The sequence below is a fragment of the Salvia miltiorrhiza genome, chromosome 1, assembly GCF_028751815.1.
Source record: "Salvia miltiorrhiza cultivar Shanhuang (shh) chromosome 1, IMPLAD_Smil_shh, whole genome shotgun sequence".
In the NCBI taxonomy this organism is placed as follows: Eukaryota; Viridiplantae; Streptophyta; class Magnoliopsida; order Lamiales; family Lamiaceae; genus Salvia; species Salvia miltiorrhiza.
Window position 1 is genome coordinate 22,097,972 of NC_080387.1, and position 27,064 is coordinate 22,125,035.

A 27,064-nucleotide genomic window follows, 5' to 3' on the forward strand; every position below is an offset into this window, starting at 1 on the left:
ACATCTAGACTCTAACATCAAATGAGGAGTTTCTTTGGAGTCAAATTGCATGCAACTCAAAGGATACATGAAGATTCGATCAAGCGATAACATGACGGACTTATTCACAAAGGCGTTACCAACATCGACTTTTAGAAAGTTAGTACACAAGATTGGCATGCATCGACTCAAAGATATACAATGATCATTTTCAGGGGGAGCAGCTGTACTCTTTTTCCTTAGACTAGGTTTTTGTTCCATTGAATTTTTCCTAGCAAGGTTTTAATGAGGCAGCATATTTTTAGGGTTAGTCATTTAAGGAGGAGTGTTGTAAACATATATAAAATATATATTTCCCTATTAAATGACTCAACCCTAACCCTAACTTTGTATCTCCTATAAATAGAGGCATTTAGTCCTCATAATAATACGCTCCTACAGATTTATTCTCTCTACGCTTTCTACGCTATTCTCTTATCTTCTACTTTTCTCTCTACTTTCAACATTTCTGTGGATATTTTTTATTTTTGCTATATGAAAATGAATATTTTGATACATTGACTCTAGAGTAATCCAGTATTAATCTTTTGTTTACTTAGATAGATTGAAACATTAGGATAACCCCAAGGCTCTTGATCTTCTTTTTTTTTATATAATTTAAGCTAGTTTTATTTTATTCATATCCCATTTAAATGGGGTGATCACATAAATCATACTACTAAAGATAAAAATAGTCAATCGTGCGTCTTCTCAATCATGCAAAATAAATGTTTTCTTAGTATTGTCATATGTCAATCTTCCAAGAACACAATGCAGAGATGCACACACGAAGACAATAAAATATCAGAATTGATTGAAGATATAGCATTGATAAATCGTATAAGGACATGAAATTAAGCTTAATACACGATATATTAACGTGTTTGATATTGGCTAATACATTGTATTAGCTAATTTAGTACAGATCAGTCTAGTGTTTGGTATTATTTATTAATAATGTGGATGACCCGGTTTAATCCCACGACCCAGTATTATTAATCCAGATTTCTTGGATTAATAATACCACCTCCCCCTAGGATTAACTTAAACCAGAATATTCTGTATTTAGCCATGATAGCAAACACCAACTCAATATTAATAATCTGTCATTATCCACGCTAAATATCCTGATTACAAATTATCCTACATAATCATTTACTGAAAACCAAACGAGGTCGTCACCAGTAATCCTTAATTAATTATTAAGTTGAGCAAGAAAAATCTTGATTGATACGGTCAACTTAATTGAAAATCAAGACTTCCAGAAATCCTGGTTCCCTCAAGTTGAGCAAGGAGATTAATTTTGATAGAGATGATTTCAACTTGAAAATGAAGACAAAATGTGTGGATGGCTTTTCTTTGTTTAATTACTTCATTCTTGAGCTTGAAGACTTCACATATCTCTACTTCATTTAGCTCTCACTAACTAGTAGTAGTATAAATTAGGCTGGACGGCTTGTTAATGCATTAAGAAAACTAAATTGCAGTCCATGGGCATGGGCACCTCTTTGTTAATTTCTTTTAAACTTGTGCTTTTAATTTCAAACATCTTGTCCTCACGGGCATTCGATTTGAGCAGTGATGAAGATGCTCTACTCGCTTTCAAAAATGCCATCACTGTAGACACAAACGGTGTGTTGAGCAAGAGCTGGGTGAGCAACAGTAGTAGTTCCGTGTGTGAGTGGGCGGGCGTGTCGTGCGGCGCCAAACACCGGAGGGTCACAGCCCTCAATCTCTCTGGGCTGGCGCTCTGGGGAAACCTCGCTCCGCATCTCGGAAACCTAACGTTTCTCCGCTCCTTGGACGTCAGCTCCAACAATTTCTCGGGCACCTTACCCACTCAGCTCTCTAAACTGCGGCGTTTGAAGGGAATAAACGCGGCGTTTAACAACCTCAGTGGAGAGATACCGACAGCTATCTTTACAAACATGTCTGCATTGGAAGAGATTGATCTCAGATCTAACAAGCTATCAGGCCAGCTCCCAAGTGATATATGCAGTATTGATTCTCCCAAACTGAAGAGATTGTTTCTCAGAGAGAATCAAATTCATGGGAATATTCCGACCAGAGTATACCAATGCACAGAGCTGGAGGAGCTGAGCTTGTCGATCAACCAGTTCAGTGGCGGCATACCAACTCAAATTGGGAATTTGAGCATGCTTACGCTTTTATCTCTATATCAAAACCATCTCCAAGGTAATTAATTAATTAATTACTCTATATATCTACAGCTTTATTCATATTAATTCATTTTCCATGATAGGAAATATTCCGCCTTCTATCTTCAACATTTCCTCGTTGGAATCCATGTACCTCTTCAGCAACAATCTCTCTGGAAGCATCCCCACCAATTTGGACAGTTTACCCAACCTCCAAGAGTTGCATCTGTACAGCAACAACTTAGCAGGTGCCTTCAACAACTTGGACTATATATCTATTTACTCCTTCAGAATTTCGTGATATTAAACATTCCATTTTATCTCACTTCTTTGTTATAATAAGTTGGGATGTCAATCCAGCCGGAAATCTGTGTGGGCCGGTCCGATTAACCCGAAATCCTATAGGACTGACCCGAATATAACGTGTTCGCTTGATTATATGAAAATTTTCTCGTTATTATTGATTTTCAACTTCATTACTTTGCTTATGATAATTAGTATAATAAGATATTTTTTTCAAAAATTTGTGAAATGTATATTGATTCGATGTTAAAAATTAAATATAAAAAGTTATACTCATGATTTCGCTTCTCTGTATATTTAATCTAATACATAAAATAAAATATTTAGATATAAAAATTGAAAAATGATACTTATTTAATAAAAATATCGCATCTTTATATCTCTAAGACTTGCATATTAGTTATTATGCAAGTCGATGTTGAAATGATACTTATTTATGCGTGTATTTATTTATTACAAATATAATATTATCAACAAAATTTTTTTGAGCTCGACTCGTTCGATGGGCTAGCCCGAAACCCGAACATTTAGGATTAGAGTTAAAATTTCTTATTCGAAAAAATTTTCAATCCGATGCCCGCACTCGAATAATCCGTAACCCGATAGAGGCGAAAACATTATTTAAATTGTTTCTGGCATATTGGTGTAATTAATTGCACTGCACTACTGCTATCCTATGACAAACTGACAGGTGGCATACCAAAGGAGATTGGACATCTTACATCCTTGAATCATCTGCTGCTTTATGAAAACAAATTGACAGGTATATAATCACTGCTTCGAAGTACTATAGAAATCACTTTCCACATATACGGAGTTTAACAGCTGCGAGTTTTTATGAAAAAAGAAAAATTAGAAATAAAAAAGAAATCCCTTTCTCAGCCCAATTCGAATTTTGTTAATTTTAGTCCTAATTTGGTTCTAATTTCCATAATCTAAATTATGAATTAAATTCACATACCGACGACTCAATATCTGTTAAATATATTTTCTCAATTAATCTTGAATCTCAAATTTCACTGTATTCCATCTTTCAAATAGTTTCATCATTTTATAAAATTTTATGTTTAACTTTGTCAGTATCATAATTTAGGTTACATACCAAAGCAAATCGGAAACCTCACTTCACTATTAAAGCTGGATCTTGCTTCCAATAAGTTGACGGGTATGTTTCTAAACTTGTACATTATTAACTTATTACATAGGAACGAATTTTCGGAACCGAAATGCTACATTGGCACACACCAATGAGGTGGACTTTTATTTATTCCACCTCATCCAAAATGCTGTCATTTTATAAAAGCTAAAGCAAAGGAGAAAAAAAAATATACGACATTTACTCTTCGTTTCACATGCTTTTTCTATTTTGGTTTGCATTTTATGAAAGCTAAACAATTTTGGAACAAACTTCACGCCATAAAATATATACATCCTCTGTTTTAAAAAAAATATACCATATATGTGGAGTTACACAAATTTTAATAAAAATGATTAATAAGTGCAATTAAAAAGAGTCTCACTCTAAAGATAATGTTAAAGTGGATAAAGAGATTCATCATAGTGGATATATAAATGTGGTTGTATATATATATAAAAAATCTAAAACCCTTGAAAGCACAAAAAAATCAGACTAAGGGCGGAGCCTCGTTAAAACCTCTTTATAGAAAACTCATAGGGCAAAATCATAAACAGGAAAAAGAGTACTCGTCTAAGCGAGATAACTAGCAAGAATATGTGCATTACACACAATTCATGAACTTCACATTAATTAATTGTTAAAGTTGAATGATTGGTGGACGCCATATCCACCAAATAATTCCTGCAATACTATCAAGAATTAAGTGAGTATAATGATAAGCAGGGTCGAACCACAGAGAGCAGGTAAAATCATCCAATTTCCTAAAGACCTAGTTTGGTGTAGCCACCACGCCTTAATTTTGAGAAAATAATTATCAACTAAAAAAAGCAAATTAAATCAAATAAAATACTCTAGAAAATAATAATGAAAAGTAACTCGGCTCGAATAAATCCACACTAATTCAAATCTCTGATCATCGACGCAAAGATGAATTAATCCCTATCAACCAACAAGTTATAGGATACCGTGGTACGCAATGACATACCCCAATTCCTACTTACTGTGTCGATAAATAGTTGGAGACGCCAGACCTCCCTATTTCTCTTATTAAAATATAAGAGAACCGGAGACAATTTAATATTCTAATAGCATTAAGAGGAAGGAACCCAGTTTAGACCAATTATCCTAGATACGCTAGTAATAATCAATTCACCAATTTATTCCTACTACGAACACGGTAGTTTTATCACTAATCAGCCATATTCCAACAATTACGGATTGGAGGTGCTCATTGACTTTAATCCAATTATATCTAAGTTGATCAGACTTAAATAAAATCAAAATTATCTTTAAAAATAAAGAATTAATCGGAATCAATAGGAACCAATTTTAAAATCAATTAGGTCTCACAAATTGATAAATTAGCATTTCATTATTCTCGTCGAATTAAAAATTTAGCTACTCATAATTAAATTAAGAACAATAAAACAAATTGAAGCAAACATAAAATAATCACGAAAATAACCGAATTAAAAAGCAAACCAACTCTAATTTTGAAGAAAAGAAATCACGTCTGCCGCACTTGATTAAAGTGAGAGTCAACTTCAATTCTCCAATTTTGCAATTCTCAAAATTAGTATCCACCAAGTCTCCAAAAAATCACCTTAAAAGTAAAAGCACTAAAGTAATTCTAATGTGTTGTTCTTAAGTGGCGGCTGCATCTATTAGATTTATAAGGAAATAAATTCCTTCAATCTCTTTCAGCCGCCCTACGCCAAATAATGGGCTTATCAGCCCTCTCCAAAAATAAGTCCCAAATTAACATAAACAAGAGTTTAAGGGCTTAAATAAATTTTAAACAATTAATTCCAAGTCCAATCTCCAAACATCTTCAAAATTCACACGAACTTCATCCAAAAACTCGACTTCTATCATCTCTCGACATCTATTAATATTTATTTCCAATCCATCTAATTCCTGCGCCAAATACCAACAACTTGGGTAATATCAAGGAAAAATCAACAGTAAACGACACGAAAATAGATAACTTCACACACATCAATGATTATGATAAGTTTCACTATATATAGTTAATATATAAAGAGACAATGCCTATTCTAGACAAAAGCATATAATAGTAGTAAATTATAGCCATATAAATAAAAATATAAAAATAGTAGCTATATTACATGAATTTTATGTGAAACTAAAATTTGTGTAACAATGTTATTTACATAGTTTGATTGTGTAATACTGTAAATAACATTGTTACACATGCCTAAAAATAATATTGTTACACAAATTTTGATTAAATAAATATCCGTATAAATCGTGTAAGCACATATTAATAAGAAAAATGGCTACTATTTTTATATTTTTATTTACATTGCTATAATTTCCATTTTCTATATGAGAAAGGCTAGAGTGAGATATTGTCTCAATGTAGAAAGCCAAAGTTAGAGTTTTAATTAATGTAGTGATGGAAGATAAAATCATAATTTTTTTATGTAATTTAATGAATTGTTATATTGTTATAGTATTTTTTAGATCTACTTCTTTCTTTTTAGTAGAAAAGTTAAAAATATACTTTTTAATGTAACGACGAAAAATGAAATCAAATAGAATTTTTATGTAAATCTAACACTACAAAAAAATGCACAATTTGCGGCCAGAAATACCTACGGCGGAGATCGCCGGTGACGTCCGGCAATAGCACCCCGCCATCCGGTCAACATTACCGGCGGCGGTGGCACCGTGCCGCCGGTAAAATTTTGGCAAAACTCCACCGTTCGACGGCGTTCATTTCCCAACTAATCACTCTTCAATTGAAGAATCTTAACAAGACTCTCACTAATCACTCTTCAATTGAATAATCTTAACAAGAAACTTCACTAATCTAGTTTGAAATCAAGAATCTTAAGTAGAATCTCAACTAATCACTTTTCAATTGAAGAATCTTAACAAGACTCTTCACTAATCTTCACTAATCACTCTTCAATTGAATAATCTTAACAAGACTCTTCATTAATCGATCTAGTTTGGAATCAAGAATTTTAAGTAGAATCCCAACTAATCACTCTTCAATTGAAGAATGAAGAATCATAACAAGACTCTTCACTAATCTTCACTAATCACTCTTCAATTGAAGAATCTTAACAAGACTCATCACTAATCTAGTTTGGAATTAAGAATCTTAAGTAGAATCCCAACTAACCACTCTTCAATTGAAGAATCTTAACAAGGCTCTTCACTAATCTAGTTTGGAATCAAGAATCTTAAGTAGCATCCCAACTAATCACTCTTCAATTGAAGAATCTTAACCGAATCTTCACTAATCTTGTTTGGAATCAAGAATCTTAAGTAGAATCCCAACTAATCACTCTTCAATTGAGGAATCTTAAATGAATTAGAGTTATGAATGATATGTATGATTGTATATTTAAATGAATGATATGTATGTTTTTTGGTACTCCTGGTACCATTGAGTTTTTTGAATAAAATTTTATTGATAAAAAAAATGAATTAAGGTTATGAATGTATGTTATTGTATATTGAAATAGAGTTTAATTAAATGAATTAATAGGTACTAGACGTATACAATTGAGTTCAAAATACATTACAAATATAAAATTAAAATACTTATGGGGTATAATCTAGATTAATAATAATAATAATAATAATAATAATAATAATAATAATAATAATAATAATAATAATAATAATAATAATAATAATAATAATAATAATAATAATAATAATAATGATAATAGTAATCGAATACAAATAGAATAATTTTAAATATGAATATCTAAATTTCAAATCAAATTATCGAATCGAGCAAAAATATTTGATTCATTTACAACCTTATATTGGGGTGGGATCCCGTAAATCCTCTTCTTATTTTAGTATATAGGTCCAAATCTATACCACATATTTTGTTACGTGACGCATTAAGCACATGATACATGGAAGAGGGCCTTGCAAGGCCTTACAAGACAAACTACACATAGATATAAAATAGGAATAAAAAATTAAGAAATTAAAAAAATAAAAAACTGGTCTGAATTTTTATTTTTCACACCGTCGCCGCCTTAATTATGCAAATAATCGAACACAAATATGCATAACACGAGGCGGCCCGTCAGGTACCTTTCGTCGCAGCCCTTTAATTATGCATATAATTGAACGCATATATGTAGGAATGGCAATCTACCTGTGGGTAACGGATATCCGCGAAAACCCGAACCTATTAGGGTGGGTTTGAGAGGCATTTGATGTCCACGAATAGTTTCGTGGTTGCAATTCACTATCCATTTAGTTCGTGGGTATGGGTTTGGATACTTACTATCCATACCCGCAAAATCCGATTATCCGTGAAAAATACATGTCAATTATCCGTCATATATCCGTGAAATACCCACAAAATATATTTAAAATATGAACTTTAGATTTACATATTAGATATGGGCCACCACATTTTAGATTTAAAATATATTTGAACTATGTTATTTGTGTTGATTTTTTTTTTTTGTATTAAATTTGTTATAAATTTATATTTAAATTCTATTTCGCGGGTATTCGACGGATAGCGGGTGACGGATACGCGCCGAATAGCGAGTTCGCGGATACCCGACGGGTAACGGGTATCCGCGGGTGGCGGGTTTGGATACCATTTGATATTCATGGATAGTTTTGTAGTTAAAAATCACTATCCATTTAGTTCGTGGGTATGGGTATGGATAGTCACTATCCGTACCCATCGTACCCGATTGCCATCCCTACATATATGCATAACGTTGCACATAAATATACATTGCACTAGGCGACCCAACAGGTGCCTCTTGCCGCTGCTCATCGCCTTAATTATACATTTGATTGAACACATATATGCATAACAATGCACACAAATATGCATTGCACAAGGCGACCTGTCAAATAATAAATTAAGAATTATCCATGTGTCAACATCATGCATATATGCATGTAATAACTTGTATATTTGTATTTAATTATAACCATATTTACGTTCCATATTTCGCGAATGGTGCAAAAAAAAATACAGATAAAAAATATTTATTTTAATATTCAAAATTAATATTTCCTGTTTTGTGTAAACACAATGTGTTTTTTATATGTGTAGTATATAAATCCAAATATAAACCTCAGATTGTGTTTATGTAGTGCACTAAAAACATAACATGTGGCAGAGATCTTTCAAGCCAAAATACACAGAGAGGTAAAATAGAAAATATTAATATTTTTTCGCAGCGCTCACGAAATATGCAATGTTAAATATGCATATATATTCAAATATTCATGTTGTTATATACAAATATGCATATTTATGTGCAACGTTATGCATATATGTATAATTGTGGTCAATTATATGCATAAGCAGTGAGCATCGGCGAGAGGCACCATACGGATCACCTAGTACAATGCATATTTGTGTGCAAAATTATGCACATATGTTTATATATATATATATATATATATATATATATGGAGAGGTTCAAATAAGAACCACTACTAAAATAAGAACGGAGAACCATTTTAAGCCATTCGATCATCAAGATCTACGGTGGATGCATCATCTTGGTGGATGGATGCAGGTGCTGGGTTCGAATCCTGAAGGGAGCAAAAAAATTATTTTTTTCGGATGCATTAAATTTAATAGCGGATGCATTAATTTGTATAGTAGATGCAGTAATTTTATTGGTTCTTATGTTCTCACGATAATTGTGGTTCTCACTATAACCGCACCCTATATATATATATAGGGTGTGGTTCTAGAGAGAACTATATTATTTGTGAGAACGTGAGAACCATCAAATCTAATGCATTCACTGTAAAAATTGATGCATTCGCTGTTAAAATTAATGCACTCCAAAAAAAAAAAAATTGCTCCCTTCAGGATTCGAACCCAGGATATGCATTCATCCAACAAGATGATACATCCACCGTAGATCTTGATAATCGAATGGCTGAAAATGGTTCTCTGTTCTTTTTTTATTTATGGTTCTTTCTTGAACCTCTCCCTATATATATATAGGGTTAGTTTCTATGAAGAAGCAAAAAAAATAGAGAATAGAGAAGCATTGAACATGTCATGAACATATCAGTAGAAAAATAGAAAAGTAGTTGAACATGTCATGAACTTTTGGGGCTGGGGGGTTCGATGGCTGTTCATGTTCAACACAAATTCCCGTTGAACATGGCGCGAATCAATCTCAGCCGTTAGATTACATAAGATCAATGACTGATATTGCTTCTCTTTTCTTGGCAAATATTTGCTTCTCCATAGAACTCTTCTCTCTCTCTCTCTATATATATATATATATATATATATATGATATTTATGTTCAATTATATGCATAATTAAGGCGGTGAGCAGCGGCAAGAGACACTTGACGGGTCGCCTAGTGTTATGCATAGTTGAGTGCAGCCAGTGACAGAGCCAGACTTTCGATTCAAGGGGCCTAACTTTTTTTTCAATAAAATTAATAATTAAATAAAAAATAAATTAAATTAAAAAAATAATTATCATTAACACAATTATAATGTCATTTAAATTACAAAAAAGACATTTCAAATTGACTTTCAAGTTCATACAAAATAACTTCAAAAAATTAAGATGGATAAAACTTTGTAAGACAAAGTAACTTTCAATATCACATTCAAAAAATAAATCTCTAGGATTCAAATCCAAGCATGATATGCATAAATTAATTATGAGTTCACTTCTTCAAAACGTTTATTCAACTCGAAAGTTTACATATCAATTACAGTATAAAATAGCTCATCATGGTAATCATGTAGATAAAATCACAGAGTATTTTTTATTTTTAATATATTTATAAAATTACGAAAATACCCATATTATTTCTAAAAATCCCGAGGGGTTCAGTGACCCCTCTGCCCACCCCTAGCTCCGCCCTATGTGCAACACTATGCATATATGAATTTACACACACACACACACATATATATATATATTTGTATTCAATTATATGCATAATTAAGGCGGCGAGCGGTGCGAGAAAATTATTATTATTATTATTATTATTATTATTATTATTATTATTATTATTATTATTATTATTATTATCTTTTGTTCTTACTTTACCCCTCTGTGTGTATTTTGTCATAGAAGACATCTGCCACGTGTTGCATGCTTATAGTGTGCCACGTAACAAAATGTATGATTCAGATTTGGACCTATATACTACGTGGGAGCGGATACTACAAGATCCACCCATTTATGTATGTATGTATATATATATATATATATATATATATATATATATATCAAATAGATTTAGTATAATATTTAATTAACGTATTCTTATAAATACATAATATTTTATTTATAAAATTACCCTTAAAATATATAATAGAAATATAATAGATAATTTATATTTTGTACCTAAAACATTTTTTATGTTTGTATTTTGTATAAATATATTGTGGGTAGTGTTTATAAATTACATAAAAATGTTTTTTGTGGACGTTCCATAATCATAAATTGGAAGTATATTTTAAGGATAAGTGCATAAACACCAAATATCTGATAAAGCATGTTGTGTCGCAAAAAGTCCAAATACTCAAATTAATGTTTTGATGGGTATTGTTCCGTTTGAGTTTAAAAAAATGTTTTGATGGGTATTTTTACGATAGGTGAATTGCCGGAAGAGCTTGGTAATCTAGCAGGCCTCGAGTCCTTAACGGCGTCGTTCAACGATTTCTTGTTTGGTTCCATCCCTTCTTCCATATTCAATTTATCAAGTTTGATGGAACTCTCTCTTCAGCAGAATCAGTTTTCCGGTAGCCTTCCTTCAAACATGGGGCTCTCACTTGTGAAGCTTTCTTTATTTTTTAACAAACTCACCGGCAAAATTCCAACCTCCATCACCAACGCTTCTCAGCTTATTATGTTGGAATTGAACAGAAACTCATTCACTGGCTCCATCCCCGACTTGGGTAATCTAAGACATCTGCGATACCTTCGCCTCTGGGAAAATAATTTGACAGCAACTGAATCTCCCAATCAACAACTCACATTTCTCTCTTCATTGACTAACTGTCGCGATTTGGAGATATTGGAAATATCAAACAATTCAGTGATGAATGGTATCCTCCCATCTTCCGTTGGGAATTTATCTACTTCTCTTGTCACTTTTTCAGCATCTAACTGCGGCATTAGAGGGGTTATTCCTTCTGAAATTGGAAACTTAAGCAGTTTGCAAACTTTGGATTTATCTGGGAATCAATTCACAGGATCAATCCCGACCACAATTGGAAAATTGAAGCAACTTGGAATATTATATCTTTATGGTAACCAGCTGCAAGGATATATCCCTCATCATCTTTGCAGAATCAGTAATTTGGTAGAGTTATATTTGAGTGGTAATATGCTCACAAGTTCAATACCTGAATGTTTTGGTGAACTTAAATCCCTTCAAACACTCTCTTTTGCCTCAAACAAGCTGAATTCCACACTTCCTTTCAACTTCTTCAATCTTCCAGGGCTCATAAATCTCGACTTGTCATCAAACTATCTGAGCGGTCAACTTCCTGATCAAATCGGAAGTTTGACGGCTATCAACTACCTAGACTTGTCTTCTAACAAGTTCTCAGCAAACGTTCCAAACACGATTGATGGTTGTGAATCACTCGAGTCCTTGTTTTTGTCAAATAATATGTTGAATGGATCCATCCCTGAATCTTTGGGGAAGGTCAGAGGCTTGACGAATCTGGATCTATCCAGTAATAATCTCTCTGGCGTGATACCCGAATCTCTGAAAAATCTGGGTCTCGAATCTTTCAATGTTTCTTACAACAAATTGCAAGGAAAGATTCCAGATGGGGGTTGCTTCGCCAACTTCAGTTTTGAATCTTTTGTTCAGAACTCTGGTCTATGCGGCGCTGCAAGATTTCAAGTGCCACCTTGTCCGAGAAATCGTGGAAGATCAAGATCGGAAACAGTTGCTCTGATAATGAAATATGTTGTGCCACCCTTCATTGCAGCTGTGATTTTAGTGCTCATCCTAGTTTTCCTGCTAAAGAGACGCAGACAAAAAAATACTCCAGCTTCTGCTGATGTTTCATCTGTGGGAGTGTCGTGGAAGATTGTCTCAGAAAGAGAACTCACGCAGGGGACGAGCTCGTTTAGTGAGATAAACCTACTGGGAAGAGGGAGCTTCGGCTCAGTGTTCAAAGCAATGCTTAGTAATGAAACAGATGTGGTAGCAGTCAAAGTGTTCAACTTGGAACTGGAAGGAGCGCTCAAGAGCTTTGACACGGAGAGCCGGATACTGAGCACCATTCGACACAGGAACTTGATCAAGATACTCGGCTGTTGCAGCAACGAGCAGTTCAAGGCCTTGATTCTTGCTTACATGCCTAATGGGAGTCTGGACAAATGGCTGCATTCCGACGTGTATGTTTTGGATCTGATGCAGAGGTTGGACATAGCCATAGACGTCGCGTTGGCCTTGGAATATCTTCACCACAATCACACGTTTACCATTGTGCATTGTGATATAAAGCCCAACAATGTGCTGCTTGATGAAGATATGACTGCTCATGTTGGTGATTTTGGCATTTCTAAGCTGTTTGAGGATAGGGAAGCTGTCACTCATACTATAACCATGGCAACTATCGGCTATGCAGCACCAGGTAACCATTTCAATAAATATATATAACTTTGTTTTCTTGTTGTAGATAATAATTATTGAATTTTTATTTTGATAAACATGTGTGATGCGATTAGAGTATGGATCAGAAGGAAAAGTATCCACACAAGGGGATGTATATAGCTATGGGATATTGTTGTTAGAGATTTTTACGAGTAAGAAGCCAACGGATGAAATGTTCAGCGCGGAAATGGGCTTAAAGGAGTGGGTGGGGAAAGCATTACAAGAAAATAGGATGAGTGGAGTTGTGGCGCCTGGTTTGCTATCAAGACAAGATCCACATTTCTCTGCAATGGAGCAATGTGTGTCGTCTGTTTTTGATTTGGTGATGAAATGTTTGGCCTTTTCACCCGATGAGAGAATCAACATGATGCAAGTAGCAGCTTCATTGCACAAGTTCAAAGTTACACTAGAAGCAGCCAAGAAGAGGCAAAGCCGCAGATCTTGATTAAGGATAATACTTATAGCAATACTTAGTATATAGATTCGAATTTTCCAGTTCTCTGCTGCCTTCTGAGATATATATATTATTATGGGATTGTGTGTTTACATTCTACAATTATTCAAAATTTTCTAATATAAGATGTTTCCTTACTTTGGTTTGATGATCCTGGAAGCTCGCATATGGTATTATGGTTGCTAATTACTGTTGGTCTTGTATTGTTTGATAACAAGTCACAACAGTTTAGATTAAGGGTGATTCTATTCATAACCAACAGTTTATTCTCTGTGGTTAAAACATTAAAAATATTTATATAGATTATAGATTGTTTTATCCTTTAGTCTCATTTTTCTTTTGACGCAATCTTAGCCTCCAAAATTTTGATGAATAGTTTCATCTTCAACTCTTAGATTAATTTCTTCTTTGACCTATTTCTACATTTATTATCAGAGTGATAATCATTCTTATTCTTTTCTTGTTTTCGACTCTTATGGCTCTTTTGATCATGTTCTTCACTTTGGGTATCATTTTCATCAGAAAATGGAGACAAATCCTAGTTTGAATCACACACAATAATATATAATAGTACGATAGAGCACAAGCCATCCATATACAATACCAATTATTACCGATTAATGTCGGAACAAGATATATATTTTTTTGTATTTCTCAAGTTGTATTCTTAATTATCACTGTATTCAACAAACTTTTGTACTATCAAATTATCAAAACTCAACTCCATGAACGACAAAGTTTCTTCCCTACATTGTTTCAAATGTAAATCCATTTACGCTCACCATCTATTCACCAAATTAGCCACGTAAGCCTGATATCAAGATCATGATTCATTTCTACACTCTTTAGCCCATTAACTATGAACTGTTAAATCCAAATTGTGTGCTCCATATACACAATAATTTTTGAATTTTTGTTGGTCAAACATAGTTAAAATGATTGCTTTCTTAAACTGTGTGATTAAATCTTGGGTAAATATGTATAAAATATATTTTTCCTCAGCAATGTATTCTATGTGCACTCTTTATCCCATAGATTAACTTTGAACTGTTAAATCCAATTGTTTACTCGACATACACAATAACGTTTGAATTTTTTGTTGATCAAACATACTTAAAATAAATACTTTCTTAAATTGTGTGATTAAATCTTGTATAAGTATGTATAAAATATTCTCTCCGTTCCACCGAAGATGAGGCGTTTATTTTCAGCACGAGATTTAAGGAGTTAGTGTTAATAGTTTAAGTATGTTTGATAGATTTATAATTAAGTCATTACCTATATAATTAATAATTATGAATTATTTTTAACTGAAAAATTTAAAAATTATAATTTGATTATTTTTACTTTTTTTATTTAATGAATTTTTTTTAGTGAGTGGATTTGTAAAATGTCCACTTTCATATTGTAAAAATAAAAAATATCCACTAAAATAAAAAACTTAAAAAATGTTCACTGCTACCAAAATGCCCTTCACATTAAAAATTAAAAAAATGTCCACTTCATTTTACCTTTAAACACTACCCCTTTAAAAAATCTCACATTTCCCAACCAGTCGAATTCACAACCAAAATTTTGGTTGTGAATTCGACTGAATTCACAACTAGTCGAATTCACAATTTTAATTTAATTCACAACTAGAATTTTTTGGTTGTGAATTCACAACCAGTTAAATTCACAACCAAAATTTAATTCACAACTAGAATTTTTTGATTGTGAATTCATAACTAGTCAAATTCACAACCAGAATTTTTTTTTGTGGTGAATTCGACTGAGTGTGAATTCACAACCAAAATTTAATTCACAATCAAAATTTTTTGGTTGTGAATTCACAATCAGTCGAATTCACAACCAGAATTTAATTCACAACAAGAATTTATTTTGGTTGTGAATTCAAGTAGTTGTGAATTTGAATTTTTAAAATTTGAATTCACGACTAAAACTAGAAATTATTTTGGTTGTGAATTCGAGTTTTAGTTGTGAATTCATAGATTTGATTGTGAATTCAACAATATTAAGTTGTGATTCATCGAGCTAGTTGTGAATTCAAGAACATTAAGTTGTGAATTCATCGAGCTGATTGTGAATTCATAGATTTAGTTCTGAATTTAAAAACATAAAGTTGTGAATTCAAGAATATTAAATTGTGAATTCATTGATTTGGTCGTAAAATCAAATTAAAATTGAGAAATAAGAAGAACATGGCGAAATAAGAGAAATATTAATTAGATTGGGTGGAATTCACCATCACACATCAATTCTACTCATTATTTTTTAAGAACACAGAAATCCCTCAAATAAAAAAAAAAGGAACAAACACTAACTCCACCCCCGTCTCCAAGCTAAACGAGAAGTAATGCGGAAACGCCACCAATTCCTTCAATAATACCAAACACCAGACTGATTTGTACTAAACTAGCTAATACAGTGTATTAGCCAATATCAAACACGCCCTTAGTGGACAATTTTTATCTTTACAACATGAAAGTGGATAGTTTTATATATTAACTCTTTTCTTTATATATATCCTGAATAATCAATTACTCCCTCTGTCCCACGAATCTTGACACGTTTTCCTTTTTGGGCCGTCCCACGAATCTTGACACGTTTCCATTTTGGGTAATAATTATTACATTCTCTCTTCTACTTTATCACTTTTATTACTCTCTCTCTCTCATACTTTGTCACTTTTATTACCTTTTCTCTCCTACTTTATCACTTTTATATTTTATTAACTACTCACTAATCTACAACTCCTTAATTCCCATGTCGAATCCAAACGTGTCAAGATTCGTGGGACAGAGGAAGTACTATTTTTAGAAATCCCCACACCCCCCCCCCCCAACCCCCCCCCCCCCCCCCCCCCAATACAACAAGTTGCAACCCCGCCACCCCAAATAGCTCCAAGTCTGCAACCCTGCCGGACTTCCTCCCCCGCCGCCCCGAATCCCCAACAACCCTGCCGCCCCCAAATCCCCAGCAACCCCGCCGGACTTCTTTTCCCCACCGCCCTACATCCCCAACAACTCTGCCGCCCCCCCAAATCCTCAGCAACTCTGCCGGACTTCCTCCCCCCGCTGCCCCAAATCCCCAGCAACCTCGTCGCCCCCAAATCCCCAGCAACCCTGCCGGACTTCCTCTCTCCACCGCCCCAAATGTCCAGCAACTCCGCCGCCCCCAAATCCCCCACAATCCGTCGGATTTCCTTCCCCCACCGCCCCAAATTCCCAGCAACCTCGTTGCCCCCTCCCCCTAAATACCAAGCAACCCTCCAACTAAAATACGCAGCGTATTAGAAGGGCAGCGCTTCGCCGGAGGAGGAGCATCGATGGCGAGACTTGGGGAAGAGAGGGGCAGTTGCTTTGCAGAAATGAGTTAGGGAGTTGGAGAGGGTTTGATCGAAGACCATAGAGAGAGAAAGTGATATTGGTGTAGAAATGAGATGGGTGAGGGAGCCCAAATTATTAATTAAGTTGATTAATAAATATATGGGTGTAATTAGTTTTGTTATTAGAGTTTTAAATTGTCTAATTTTTGTTAAATAAGGGAAACGCATGAACTTTCGTTGAGACGGTCCGAAAAGGACTGCACATCAATTTTGACGGGACGGAGGGAGTATATCTTTTCCTCAAAATAATCGTGTGACTGAATCTTGTGTAAGTATTATTTTCCCAAAACTTATATAATCGAATTAATGATACGATAATATTTTCTTCCCGAAACTTATATATTATAGTGTTAATACGTATAAGATATACTCCCTCCGTCCCTGAAATAAGTTTCTCTTTTTTCTTTTTGGGACGTCCCCCAAATAAGTTCCTCTTTCTTTCTTTCCATTTTTGGACAACTACCCCACCACTAATAATACTTTATTTATTCTTACTTTTCACTTTTTCACCACTCCCAATACTAATTATAACACTTTTTCACCTTTTCACCACTCTCAATACTAATTATAACATATTTTTCTCCACTATCAATACACTTTACCATTTTTCCTTAAAACTCGTGCCGTCCCCAAAGAGGAACTTATTTTGGGGACGAAAGGGAGTATTTTTTTATTAACTATGCATTCTAATTTTGTATTGGTTACCCCTAACTTACCTGTGAAATGTCTAATTGTGTACTCAATATACACAATAATTTTTAAAATTTTTCTTGATCAAACATATTTAAAATTATTATTTTCTTAAGTCAATTCATTAAATCATGTATAAATATGTATAATATATATTTTTCTTTTACTGTGCGTTCTAATTGTGTACTGAAGAACAACAAACTTAACTGTGAGATGTTAAGTTAACTTTTTAACACATAATAAAGTTATCCATATAAATTGGAGCTTTTTAAGTTCGTGCTAAATTTGAATTTCGGTCAAAGTTGGTGATATTAAATGCATTTAACCCAAAATACTCTCTCCTTCCCACCGAGCTTGAGTCGTTTCATTTTTGGCAAAGATTAGATAATTTAAAACACTAATTAACAAAACTAATTGCACCCCTTATTTTTCTTTAGTCATCCCAAATAACCCTCATTTCTCAAAAAATCAATACATTTTCACAACCATACTTAAATAATTTAATTAATTTAACTTTATATTTAAAATAAAACATAATTAAAATAATTAAAATAATTTATTATTTATTATTTTAATTAAATTTCAGTTTTAATTAATTTAAATTTTATATTTAAAATAATTAAAATAATTTTATTATTTTAATTAAATTTAAGATTTAATTAATTTAAATTTTATATTTAAAATAATTTAAATTTTATATTTAAAATAACTAACTACAAATTTACAAATATACTTAAATAACTAAGAGCACTCCCAGCAGAAATTTCAAAATTATGCTCCTATATTCCCTCCCTAAAGCTTCCCTATTTAATTTTAGGATCTCGATTTTATAAATACATACACCAGATCTCCTATTTTCTACATAAAAACAATAATTATGTGTGGGCCTTACTAATTATAAGCTTAAAATAAATTTAGGGTGGGTTTAAATTTAAGATTGAATTTAGGTAGGTGTAAAAAAATTTGTGGGCCCCATCCAATTTAGGGGATCTGTTGGATGCATTTTTTTATCTCATTTTCAATTGTTTTAGTCTAAATTTAGAGTTAGTGATGCATTTAGGTGATCTGCTGAGAGTGCTCTAAACAATAGCTCCTTAATTCCCGTGCCCAAAAGGAACGCATCAAGCTCGGCGGGACTGAGGGAGTAATAATCTAGGCGGCAGGGTAGCGTAGGTCCGCCCCGCGCATGAACCCATGTTTTTCTCTAGATTATGTTTTTCTTTAATTATCACAACATAATATACTAATTTAAATATTGGGATTTTATAATAAGATATGAAAAGTAATTAACATCCAAATAAGTCACTAAAGTAAAGAAAAATTGAGTTAAACAACAACAAAATCAAGTATGGATATAAGTGCTGGAACATAGTCAGCTTCAAATTAATAATCCACAACTGCAGACTTAATATAACTAATTTAAAAGGGAATTCAAAACATAATGCATTCCTCGTCCACTACCTGCACAGTTGATCCATTAGTAAAAGACCATAAGAAACGAAATGATGCAGCCCAAGATTCGTTGGTGCAAGACCCATACCTTAAAGAGGGCACCGGTTCAGACCCATCAAACCACGACGAATAAGAATAACCATAGTCGGAAGATGGGACAGAATAATGCGCCAACAAAGAATAGAATGGCGAACCGGAATGAATCTCTCCCAGAGCCAATCGCCCCCCCCCCCCCCCCCCCCCCCCCAAATCACCTTAGGATAACTATGGCAACTAGAAGAATATGCTAAGGCAGACGTAATGTCACCACGAACCAAAGGTTTCCAAAACCGAGAATCACAGTCCTCACCAAGAGGTAAAATCAGAATATCATAAACAATGTCTGGGAACTGAATAAAGAAATCCTCAGAAAAATGCCAAACACCATCAAAATAATAATCCTCAACAAAATGATTCAAAAACTCATGTATAAAATGAGGCACATTAAGCTTATCAACTAACTTGTAATCCAACCAGTCATCTTTCAAAAAGTAGGTAGTAGAACCGGACCCAATGTAAGAGTACGAATCCTACACCAACTGAGCAACATTATCACGAACACCAGTCCACACTGAGGAGGAGGCCAAAGAATACTTAGCATAACCAAAATGGGAACGCAAGACGAAAAAGCAAAATCAGTCCCCTTAATCAACTTCCAAGCAAGCTTCATCATAAAACTTTTATTCATAAGAGAAAAAGATCTGAGACCGAGCCCTCCTTCAGCACAAATAGCACAAACACAAGACCAATTGACCAGACAAGCAGGATGCTTATCAATCATACCAGTCCAAAGAAAATTACGACATTTTCTATCCAAATCGTATATGAGAAACTTAGGCCAGTGGTTACCATCATCGAATGAATCACCGAACTCTGCACGACCGATCTAATCAAGCAAAGCCTTCCCGCCATGGAGAGTTGCAGACCTTTCCAGCGCGAAAACTTCTGAACAATTCAATCATAAATAGCTGTAAAATAAGCCGCACGAGATCTACAAGTAAAAATAGGCACTCCCAAATACGTAACAGGCAGCTAGCCCACAACAAAACCAAGTTCACGAGTGACATTACGCTTCATCGAAACCGAAAACCCCGAGGCAAAGAAAATGTGGGATTTATCAATTCTACATATTTGACCAGACAAATCCCCATAATAATCTAGAATCTCCTTAATTTTTCGCGTATTCTTCAAAGAAGCTTTGCAAAAGATTAAGATGTCATCCGCATAAAACAAATGAGTGGGAAAATAAGTTGCCCTGCTGAAACTCATAGGCTCAAGATGGCGCGACTGCACACAGTTCAAAAAAAAGATGACTAAGCACATCCTCAACAATCCCAAATAAGATAGGAGATAATGGATCACCTTGCCAGACTCCCCGAGAACAAGCAAAGCAACCGCTGAGTTTGCCATTATAAAGAATCGAAATCCTCGTCGATCTAAAAATAATAGAAATCTGACGGATAAAATCCTCATGAAAACGATTAGCCCGGAGAACCTGAAGGATGAAATCCCAACTCATCGTATCAAAAGCTTTGCAAATGTCAATTTTGCAAGCAATATTCGATCCACGGCCAGACCGACTCATACAATTAAAGCCTTCAGAACCAAGCACAATGCAATCGTGGATCGATCGACCACTGATGAAACCAAACTGATTAGGGGAAACCCCTTCCGAAGCTACAGAATTAAGGCGAGAGGCCATAACTTTCGAGATAATCTTGAAGAAAAAAATTGACAAGATAATGGGACGAAGATCCGCAACAGTCTCAACCGACTTCTTCTTAGGAATAAGAATCAATGTGCTAGCATTGCAACCAGACGGAAGATAAGAATTCATGAACAATGCACGGACCACAATAATAACATCCCGTTTAATAATAGACCAACAACTCTGATAAAAGTGACCAGAAAACCCATCAAGACCAGGAGAGTTGTTAACATCCATACCAAACACTGCAACAACAATCTCGTCGTCCTCCGGAATTCCCGTAAGCCGAGCATTCTGCACATAAGTAACCCAAGGATCAATAGTGGCCTCAAGCTCCTCCAAATCCACACTCAGTAAAAAGACTAGAGAAAAAATCAGTGATATGATCTTCAAGAACCTGAGGATCATCGACAACCTCATTTCCAATTCTCAAATGGCCAATAGGATGAGCCCCACTTCTAAATTTAATCATATTTTGAAAGAAGGCCGAATTACGATCACCATCCGCCAACCAGTTAGCACGACTTTTCTGCTGAAGAAGACTGTTATTCCTCGAGAGAAGAACATTGAGAGAAGCTTGTGAAGCAACTTCCTCATCAAAACATCTGTGTACCCTGAAGTCAAAATGTGAGTCTGAATATCCAAAAAAAAGCACTGACCGTCTTCAATGGCCATATGCACATGATCGAAAATCATATTGTTCCAGAGGTGCAAAGCCCCGTACAGGCGGCGTAGCTTAAACATAACCCGAAAGATGGGACAAGTAACATCAACAGCCTCACCCCAAGAGAAAGCCACCATACTATGAAAGTTAGGATGCAACACCCACATATTAAGAAATCTAAAAAACCTCTTCCTTGAAGTAGTTGCTAAACGACACTGAAATACTATAGCGGAATGATCTGAAGTCGATATAGAAAGAGCATGAGTATTGATGGAATCCCAGGAGCTAGCAAAACAAGGAGAAAAGACAGCTCTGTCAAGAATGGATTCAATGTGTCGGGGTAGGAAACGCCGACCAGACCAAGTGTAGCGCAAACTGGATGTGGGAGACTCCAGGAACCCCGTAGCATCAATAAAATAGTAGAAATCCTGACACGAACTACGAGAAGGCCGCACCGTGCTAATTCTCTCTCTAGCACCTTTGACCGCATTAAAATCCCCAATAAAAATAGTATTCTCACTAACCAAAGCAAGAAGATCAGTCCAAAGAGAACGACGTTCAATCGGATCATTCGAACCATAGATCACTGCCACCCTAAAGGAACGATTATGCATCATGCAATCCATCACCACCGCTTGAGGAGAGGAAAAAACACACTAGTGCCCACCGAAGGGTGAGCTAATAACCAATTATTGGAACATTGAGGTAATCTGCAATTCTGATGGCGAGGCGTCATATCAAGGATGTCCAAAAACTCTGGCGAATTTTGTGAAATCTGGACTTGGGCGCAATAAGACCAAGAACCTTATGGAAAAAAAAAGCGACAGTACTCCCTAAGCAAACGTTTAGAATCGTCCGTCAAACCACAGACATTCCAAACGATCATGTTCATCGAAACTTAAAAAAGGTCGTAGAGTGGGTCTCACCCAACTCTACCTCATCAGCCCAACTCTTAGTCGAAACATTGTTCATAGCCCTAAAGCTATCACGGTCTCCACGTTCCACAACATAGGCACTCGGCTTATGACCAATATCCACAGATTTTCGAAGTCTAGCTTTTATGCTCTCCTCCTGCTGGCGTAAGGCTTTATTATGATTACGCACCACCTGCTCATTCTTAGGAGGATGCCAACAGCCTCTTTTGACGATGGAATCTGCACTTGGCTGCCTAATAACTTTCTGAAGTTTGTCAATCTTCATCTCATTCTCAATCGCCACCATCTTTTTTTCATGGATATCCACCTTCTGTTGAGGAGAATTCGAAGCCCCAATATGCTGTTCACCCGCAATCCGGGAGTGGTCAGGAGGACGCCTCTCAAGCTGATCCAACCGCCCCGCCTCAGAATCATCAACCTGTTGCTGAATAGGTGAAACGAGCACTGAAGATTGATGCTCAGGTCAACCTACAGTCTGCTCCCATTCCTCGTTAAGCTGCTGCTGGACTGGTGAAATGAGCACTGGAGACTGATGCTCAGGAAGGCCCACAGTCTGCCCGTATTCAACAACCTGCTGCCAGGGCCGGCCCTGACATTTCGGGGGCCCTGGGCGAGAAGGAAAAAGGGGCCCCTATAATATTAACTATAAAGTGCAATAAACAAGAAAACAATAATGAAATAATTACAAAAATAACTTAGATCTTCTAGCATTTTGAGAAGCAAAATCATCAATAATTTCTTCAAGATCAAGCTTTTCTAATACCTCATGTTCAATGCATAAAACCGCTAATCCATTCAACCTTTCTTGAGACATAGTAGAACGTAATTATGATTTTATCAATTTTAATTTTGAAAAACTTCTTTCTGCTGAAGCTACAGTAACTGGTATAGTCAATAATATTCTATATGCAATAGAAACGTTTGGAAAGCAATCTGAAACTTTAACAAATTCAAGAACCTCACCAAGCGATTTTGTTTCAGATGGTAAACACATTTGTAGCACTTGCAATTCAGAATATAAATCTTCAGCATCAATGTCAAATTTATCATTATGTTTCAGGGCATCTTGAAGCTTAACACAACACTTATGCAATTTATCACTATCCCATAAAGATAACATCTTATGAGGAAACAAAAAGCCAAAAATATCTTCAAAAATTGTCAATTGTTCAAATCTAGTCTTTAAAGATAAAATAGCAATATCCACTATAACAAGAAAATAATTGATCCTAAAAAACTCCTCATCAGATAATGTAATCTCTTCTTGGCAACTTTCATCAAATTGTTTCTTCCTACGAATCATACGTTTTGGTGGAAAAATAGGATCAATTTCCATCTTAGATGCAAGCTCCTTAGCTAATGTCAAGGCCGATTGAAAACCATCCTCTCTATATTTTTCAAAATAAGAAATCAAACCTTTCAAAATAACTATTGCAACATCAATTTGCATATCTTTAGATTGTAATTTTTTGCTAATCAAATTTGTTTTGTTCAATATATTGTGCCATATAGTCATACCCAACAAAAACTCAAAATTCTCAAGTTCATTAGTCGCCAAAGACTCGGCTTCACTCCTAGTTTTAGCATCATCACTTACTCTTGCTAATTCAAATAGAGCCTCTCTTATCTCATTAGGTTGAGTTATTATAGCAGTAACACTATTAATATGACTTTCCCATCTTGTTGTTGATAAGGACTTCAAAGTAAATTGATTAAGGTGATCCTGTAAAATTTTCCATCTTTTTGTAGAACTTGCAAATAAAGTATACAAACGTTGCACAACTCCAAAGAAAGAAACCGCTTTAACACAAGAACTAGCCATATCACATATCGTTAAATTAAGAGAATGACAAGCACATGGCATATAAAATGCTCTAGGATTAATTTCAAGAAATCTCTTTTGCACACCTTGATGTTTCCCTTTCATATTGGAACCATTGTCATAACCTTGTCCCCTCACATTATCAATATCAAGCCCAAGTGATTCTAAAGCAGCTTGTATTTCATTGAAAAGAGCTAATCCCGATGTATCATCCACACTTATAAATTCAATGAAATATTCCTTTATCATTATGCTAGAACTAGTCATATCAACACATCGAATTACTAAAGTCATTTGTTCATTATGACTTATATCTGAAGTGCAATCAAGTATCACTGAATAATACTTAGCCTCTTTGATTTTTTTGACTATATCATTCTTAACTTTAGAGGCTAATGTTGAAATCAACTCATTTTGAATCTTATGACTAAGGTAATGATAGTGAATTTCTTTATTTTGGACACGTCTTAAGTGCTCTTGCATTACCAAATCAAATTCTGCAATTAGTTCAAGTAAACCCAAAAAATTACCATTATTATTTTGGTAAATTTTCTCATTATCCCCACGAAAAGCCAAATTACGTGTAGCAAGACATTTCACAACAGCAATAATTCTAACTAAAACTTGTTTCCAATGTTCTTTCTCTTTCTTAATGTGCAATTGTAAATCTCTATCAATTGTTTGATTGCGTTTCAATCTAATATGCAAATCAATCCAAGTTCTCATATTATTAATATGCTCGACACCATTCTCATGTGTTTTGAGTCTATCATGTATATGTTTCCAATCGTTCAATCCTTCATTTGCCAACAAACTTTTACTTTGACATGATTTAAATAATTTACAACAAAAGCAATATACTTTATTCACATCTTTTGAATACACTAACCATTTTCTATCTTGATTCTCACCATTTGGTAATTTTCTAGTGTAATGAGAATATGCAAAATGTCTACCAAGTTCATCTACGGGGAATGTGAGATTGTACTCTCTTAGGGGACCTTTCTCTATCAAGATATCTCTAGTTTTATTATCAATATTATCCCAAGTTCTTGGATCAAATATATTCAAAGCAACATCATCAATTTCTATATGCAATTTCTCATTCTCATTCTCATTCTCATTCTCAATCTCAATCTCAATCTCAATCTCATTCTCATTCTCATTCTCATTCTCATTCTCATTCTCATTCTCATTCTCATTTTCATTTTCATTTTCAATAGTAGCATCAACCTCTTCATTTTCAATCAAATCAACTTCTTTCACCGAAGAACTAGAACTAGGTATAAGAAACTTATTAATGGCTCCTTTTTGGGTTTTAATCACCTCATCAATTCGTTTTCTTTTATTTCTTTTTTGACTACCCGATGCATATTTTCTAGGCAACATAATAACCACAAACACGTAACTGCCCAGACGACAGAACCCATAGGGGCTTAGCGCGGGCGAGGGTTATATCCTCACCATTTTGAAACTTCATAGTATAATGGCCTTTCTCCATCGGTATTCTTTGGAGAGGCGATGAAACGAGGCTGTTGCCATCAGAGGCGTCCCGCTGAACTGCAGGATTTTTAGCGGCGAGGGTTTGCGGAGAAGCTAGGGTTCCCGGAGAAGCCGAAGCAACAGGTCGCGAGCGATCAAAAGTTTGTAGAAATAGTCGGTATATTGAGGCCACTCAGGTCTGACAGAGCACGGTGAGGCATGCCGGAATCCATAGCCGGAGAAGAGAACGGCGGCTCGATCAAACAAGGGTTACGGTTGCTTGAGAGAGAAGTCATGCTTTCAGTCCACTGTGGTCATTTTCAACAAACAAAATATATTATAACTTAATATTACTAATAGTATATTAATTGAATTATTAAAAAATGATATGAATTAGCATTTAAATAAATAAAATTAAAGAATACTCCTATTATACATAAAAGTAAATAATATTATAAGTTTCAAATAATAAAAAAATAATAGTAAAAGAACCGTTGCTAATATTATTAATCGAAATATTATAAAATGAAATGAATTTAGTTGAAATCGCATTTAAATAAATAAAAATAAACTATATTATACAAGCGCAATCCAATTGGTAAGACGTTTCCCCACTAACTAATAGGCCGGGGGTTCGAGTCACCACGGGGAATGGAGAACCATTATTGATCATCTTTTAAAGAAAAAATATATTATAATTAAAAGTAAAAAATATTATAATTTCAAATATTAAATAATAAAAAATATTATTGCTAATGTAATTAATTTAAGAATTAAAAAAGAATGAACTTATTAAAATTAGCATTTAAATAAGGGTTAAATGCATGTAATATCACGAACTTTACCCGAAATCCATCTTCCCACGATCTTTAAAAAAATCATTTTTTATCACAAACTTTGACATTTCTTCAATTTTCTCATGGTTTCTATTTTCGGTGACCATAAAATTGACATGGCAATGATATGGATTTAATTTTACACGTAAACACTGACGTGGAATATATATGAATTTAAAATTATACATATAATATTAAATACTCATAAAAAAGCCCTAATTTGTTGGAATTGCTTCGTGTTTCATAATAAAAATTACACATCTTCTTTGTATCATCTTCCTTCGCGTTTGAAAAGAAATTCATCTTCTTCCTTCCGACTCATCATGAATTAATAAATC

The 27,064-nt window shown here is 34.4% G+C and overlaps 3 protein-coding genes across 3 annotated transcripts; 2 read left to right on the plus strand and 1 right to left on the minus strand.

The window, feature by feature from the left end:
• The first annotated feature begins 1,482 nt into the window (after positions 1-1,482).
• On the plus strand, positions 1,483-2,594 carry LOC131007013 (LRR receptor-like serine/threonine-protein kinase EFR). Its single transcript, XM_057934158.1, has 2 exons — positions 1,483-2,214; positions 2,282-2,594. The coding sequence occupies exons 1-2, from the start codon at positions 1,509-1,511 to the stop codon at positions 2,476-2,478; spliced, it is 903 nt and encodes a 300-aa protein (XP_057790141.1). The 5' UTR covers positions 1,483-1,508; the 3' UTR covers positions 2,479-2,594.
• A 574-nt stretch (positions 2,595-3,168) lies between these two features.
• Positions 3,169-13,844, plus strand: LOC131007014 (receptor kinase-like protein Xa21). The gene is made up of 4 exons (XM_057934159.1): positions 3,169-3,243; positions 3,574-3,645; positions 11,236-13,236; positions 13,331-13,844. Exons 3-4 carry the CDS (start codon positions 11,349-11,351, stop codon positions 13,699-13,701), a joined length of 2,259 nt encoding a protein of 752 aa, XP_057790142.1. The 5' UTR covers positions 3,169-3,243; positions 3,574-3,645; positions 11,236-11,348; the 3' UTR covers positions 13,702-13,844.
• A 9,372-nt stretch (positions 13,845-23,216) lies between these two features.
• On the minus strand, positions 23,217-25,802 carry LOC131007015 (uncharacterized). Its single transcript, XM_057934160.1, has 2 exons — positions 24,495-25,802; positions 23,217-24,368 (listed from the first exon to the last, which is right to left on the minus strand). Exons 1-2 carry the CDS (start codon positions 25,795-25,797, stop codon positions 23,413-23,415), a joined length of 2,259 nt encoding a protein of 752 aa, XP_057790143.1. The 5' UTR covers positions 25,798-25,802; the 3' UTR covers positions 23,217-23,412.
• Positions 25,803-27,064: the final 1,262 nt, after the last annotated feature.

Bases quoted from the DNA above. Each gene is read 5' to 3' on its own strand.
- LOC131007014 (XM_057934159.1), top strand. From the start codon at position 11,349: ATGGAACTCTCTCTTCAGCAGAATCAGTTTTCCGGTAGCCTTCCTTCA. The intron at 13,237-13,330 runs GTAACCATTTCA...TGATGCGATTAG, and splicing joins TATCGGCTATGCAGCACCAG to AGTATGGATCAGAAGGAAAA.
- LOC131007013 (XM_057934158.1), top strand. From the start codon at position 1,509: ATGGGCATGGGCACCTCTTTGTTAATTTCTTTTAAACTTGTGCTTTTA. The intron at 2,215-2,281 runs GTAATTAATTAA...TTTCCATGATAG, and splicing joins ATATCAAAACCATCTCCAAG to GAAATATTCCGCCTTCTATC.
- LOC131007015 (XM_057934160.1), bottom strand. From the start codon at position 25,797: ATGTTGCCTAGAAAATATGCATCGGGTAGTCAAAAAAGAAATAAAAGA. The intron at 24,369-24,494 runs GTGTGCAAAAGA...CTTTCTTTGGAG, and splicing joins TATGAAAGGGAAACATCAAG to TTGTGCAACGTTTGTATACT.